The sequence below is a fragment of the Trichosurus vulpecula genome, chromosome 5 (genome assembly GCF_011100635.1).
Source record: "Trichosurus vulpecula isolate mTriVul1 chromosome 5, mTriVul1.pri, whole genome shotgun sequence".
In the NCBI taxonomy this organism is placed as follows: Eukaryota; Metazoa; Chordata; class Mammalia; order Diprotodontia; family Phalangeridae; genus Trichosurus; species Trichosurus vulpecula.
The window spans coordinates 267,208,541-267,213,103 of NC_050577.1; the positions used below are offsets into that span (position 1 = coordinate 267,208,541).

The 4,563-nt window shown below is 36.7% G+C and overlaps 1 protein-coding gene across 1 annotated transcript; it reads left to right on the forward strand.

Annotated features, from left to right (window-relative positions):
- Positions 1 to 1,013: 1,013 nt before the first annotated feature.
- On the forward strand, positions 1,014 to 1,997 carry LOC118851291 (olfactory receptor 6C2-like). The gene has a single exon (XM_036760754.1). It carries the CDS (start codon positions 1,017 to 1,019, stop codon positions 1,995 to 1,997), a length of 981 nt encoding a protein of 326 aa, XP_036616649.1. The 5' UTR covers positions 1,014 to 1,016.
- Positions 1,998 to 4,563: the final 2,566 nt, after the last annotated feature.

Sequence of the window (4,563 nt, forward strand, 5' to 3'; positions counted from 1 at the left end):
CTAGGACAGAGAGATAATGCTCCATGAGTTAAAGCTAAGTTTTCCCCCTCTTTCTCCTTATCAGAGAAATATAGTACCAAATATTTAGTAATAATCAGAGGCATTCAATGACAGAGATACTGGAATGTGCCAGTAAATGTTCAATAATCTTTGGAGCATTATACACTTTTTTGGGGCAGGCAATTGGGATTAAGTGACTTGCCCAGGCTCACACAGCTAGTAAGTGTCAAGTGTCTGAGGCTGGATTTGAACTCAGGATTTCCTGGCTTCAAGGGTGGTGCTCCACCTAGCTGCTACAGCATGATATGCTTTTAAGTTTAAAGTGCATCAATATTTCATCAATAATATTTTCTCCATCCATTTCTAAAATCTAATCAATAAACAAAAGAATAACCTAAGCCCTGATTTGCAGTGTTTGCAGATTTCTATAATAAACGTTCACTTTGACAATGCAACAATTGACTCACTCCTGGCATGAAGGGAAATCAGAGGCCATCTAGTTCATTATATGTCTAAATAGCAATCTCTTCTATTACAGCTCCAACAAGTCCTAATTCCCCTTCTAGGAAAAAGGAACAGAACGACTGAAGAAGCAATCCACCTTGGGATACGTCTAAGTGATGGGAAGAAGGAGGGCCTTTCTACTTCTGGATGGCTCTAGGTAATAGGAAGTGGATTGTGCTGCCTCAGGAACCAGTTGAATCTTCACCACTGAAGAGAAAGATAGATAAACACTTGTCAGAGATGCTCTAGTAAGAATTCCTGTTCAGGTGTGCCTTCAAAGAGATGAACTCTAGGCCTCCCTCCACTACTGAGATAGTGTAACTCTGGAAAAAAAGCCTTGCCTTTACCCTGGTATACACCTCAAAGAAGCAATGCCAATATTGGAATTATTCAAAAATATATGTGAGTAACTAGCTTCCTTTTTCTTCTTTACTCATTTTACTAATTTGTCACCCTCTAGTGCTGTTTCAATTTCTGCTAAATACAGGTCAACCAGAAGTCATAAGTCAGAGATGCAAAACCACACAGGGATAACCATATTCATCCTACGGGGATTGACAGATGACCCACAGCTGCAGATCCTGATTTTCATTTTTCTATTTCTCACCTATATGCTGAGTGTAATTGGCAATCTCACCATCATTACCCTCACCTTGATGGATCCCCACCTTAAGACTCCCATGTATTTTTTCCTTCGAAATCTTTCCTTCTTAGAATTCTCAATCACAAATACTTACATTCCTAGATACCTCTACAGCATTTCAACTGGGGACAATACCATTTCCCGTAATGCTTGCTTCACCCAGATATTTTTTGTCATCATTCTTGGGGCAACAGACTTTTTCCTTCTGGCCATCATGTCTTATGACCGCTATGTGGCCATCTGCAACCCCTTGCGTTACACAAGCATCATGAACAACAGAGTGTGTAAGCAGCTCCTCTTGGGTTGTTGGCTGACTGGGCTGATGATCATCCTCCCCCCGCTTAGCCTGGGCCTCCAGTTGGAATTCTGTGACTCCAATGTCATTGATCATTTTGGCTGTGATGCATTTCCCCTGCTGGAGATTGTGTGCTCAGACACAAAATTCATAGAAAACATGGTTCTCTTCTTTGCTGTATTTACACTCATTATCACCTTACTCTTGGTGTTTCTGTCCTATGGATACATCATCAGGACAATTCTGAGATTCCCATCAGTGCAGCAAAGGAACAAGGCCTTTTCCACCTGTTCCTCCCATATCATTGTTGTTTCTATGACTTATGGCAGTTGCATCTTCCAATATGTCAAACTATCTGCTGATGATGGAGTGGCTTTGAATAAGGTAGTTGCCATGCTCACAGCTTCTGTGATCCCCAGTGTAAACCCATTTATATATACTTTGAGGAACAAACAAGTAATACAAGCTTTTAAGGATTCAATGAAACGGATTACATTCTTCTTAAAACAGGCTCCTGAGCTTGATAGGGGAAATGGTCCGGGTAAAGCTGAGTAACCTTTAATTATCTGTCCTTCGTTCAATACTTTAAAAAAAATTTCTTAATTGTTTTAGATATACAGCATGGCATCCTGGATAGAGGACTAGTCCTGGAGGCAGGAACGCCTAGGCTCTAGTCTTGTCTCTAATGTACTAGATGTAGAGGTATGGAAGTCAGTTAATCTTTCAGGGCCTCAGGCATCTCTGTAACACTGCAAATTGCTAATTAAAATTTTATTTTTACCTTATGGAATAAGACAAGCATTTTCATAACATAGGATATTAAAAAGATAATTGTACATGAGACTGCAAATTTATTATGTACAACTTGCTATTCTTTTTAAATACATAATAAAGTTACCATGTAAATTTCTTTTTTCCCCTTCATTTATTCCTTCCCTTCCATACCACCCTAGAGATGGCTACCATTGTATATATTTATATGTAATGTATGTCATATATATATAAATAATACATATTATATACTATACATACATATATACACATTTATATAGATAGATCATAGATAGATGTAATTTTTCTATATAGACTTCTATCTATCAATGTTCTTTTGGATGCAGATAGCATTTTTCTTTATATATTCTTCATTTTTAAATTGTGTATTTATAATAGTCAAAATTACGTAGTCACTCAAAGTCATTCTCAAAATAATATTGCTGTTACTGTACACAATGTTCTCTTGGTTCTACTCACTTTTCTCTTCACCATTTCCTTCAAGTCTTTCCATGTCTTTCTAAGGTCATTGTAGTATTCTATCACAACCATACACCACAACTTGTTCACCCATTTCCCGATTGATGGGGATCCCTGCAGTTTCCAGTTCTTTGCCATCATAGTGAGAACTGCTATAAGTATCTCATTCACATTCAAAGTTATGATTGATATCTGTTCCCTCCATCTTAATTTTACTCACAATTTTCTTTCTTAACCTCTCTTTTTACCCTATCCCTGTTATTTTATTTTCTCCCCTCATCCTTTCTCTCTCTATAGTACCCACCCCTCCAAAAGTTCCTCCCCACCCTCCCAAATCCCAATATATACACCACTCTAAAATCTCTCACCTACCCTATCCCTCAGCTTTTCCACCTTTCTACATGTTCAGAAGACTTGTACACCCTTTCATTTGTACACATAGTTTTCTCTTCAACCCAGATGTGAGTAAGGTTCCAATATTACCAGCCCTTCACCCCCACCTGCTTCCCCTGTATTGGTTCTTCCTTATAGGTCACATTTTCATAACACAGTTGCTCCCTTTTACCTTTTCATACCCAATTTTGTTTTTTAGAATTTCCCCATCATACACAAACAACTCAGTCGCAACCTTTCTTTTAAACTACTTTAGAAATGATGACAGTTCAAAGAATACTGATAGTATTCTCATATATGTGTGTGTGTGTGTATGTGTATGTATGTGTGTATGCATGTATATATGTATGTATGTATGGAAGCAGTTTGACTTTAATGAGTGCCTTATAATTAGTCTTTGATGTTTTCCTTATGAATTTTCCTTCTTAATCCTTTATATCAACTTTCCATTCAGTTCTGGTCTTTTTGTTACAAATACCCAAAAGTCTTTCAGTTTGTCAAATGCTCATTTTTCTTTTCATTCAGGATAATACTGAACTTTGCTGTGTAAGTTATTTGTGGATACCACCCAAGCTCTTTCAGTCTTTGAAACATAATGTTCCAAAATCTATGGTCTCTTACAGTAGAAACTGTGAGGCCTTATGAAATCCCAACTGTCTTTCCACAGTATTTGAATTGTTTTTTTCTTGTTGCTTGTAATATTTTCTCCTTACCCTGGGAGTTTTGAAACTTGGCTATGACATTCCTGTAAATTTTCCACCTGGGATCTCTTTCAGGTAGTGAATAGTAGATCTTTTCTATTTCTGCTTTACCTTCTTGTTCTGGGACTTCCAGCAGTTTTCCTCAAATATTTCTTGTAATATGGTACCCAGATTATTTTTTGGATCATAACTTTCATATAGTCTGACAATTCTTATATTGTCTCTCCTTGATTTGTTCTCCAAATCACTTGTTTTTGTAATAAGATGTTTCAGATTCTCTTCTATTTTTCTAGTTTAATTATATCTTGGTGTCTTATAACATCATTTGATTCTTCTTGCCCAATTCTATTTTTCAAGGAGCTATTTTCTTCCTTAAGATTTTGTATCTCTTTCTCTAATTGGTTAACTTTCTTTTCATACTTTTCTTAGATTGCTTTGATTTTTTTCCTTAATTTTTCCTCTGTCTCTCTTATTTGATTTTTTTTATTCCCTTTTAAGTTCTTTCCAAGAACTCTTTTTGAACTTGTGACCTTTTCATATTGTTCTTTGGGGTAGGAGTTGTTTTTTTTTTTTAACTCAAATTTCCAATTTAATGAAGGAAATTTCTCCAAGCAGAATGCCCTTTGCCAGAAGTGTCAAACTTGTGATGTCTCCCAAATGTTGCCTGAACCAGATTAAAATGTAATTGAGAAATGTTTAATAAAAATACAGGAAAACAGGGGTGGAGCCAAGATGGTGGCTAGAAAGCAGGGACTTGCCTAAAGCTTTCCCCCAGT

Bases quoted from the DNA above. Each gene is read 5' to 3' on its own strand.
- LOC118851291 (XM_036760754.1), top strand. From the start codon at position 1,017: ATGCAAAACCACACAGGGATAACCATATTCATCCTACGGGGATTGACA.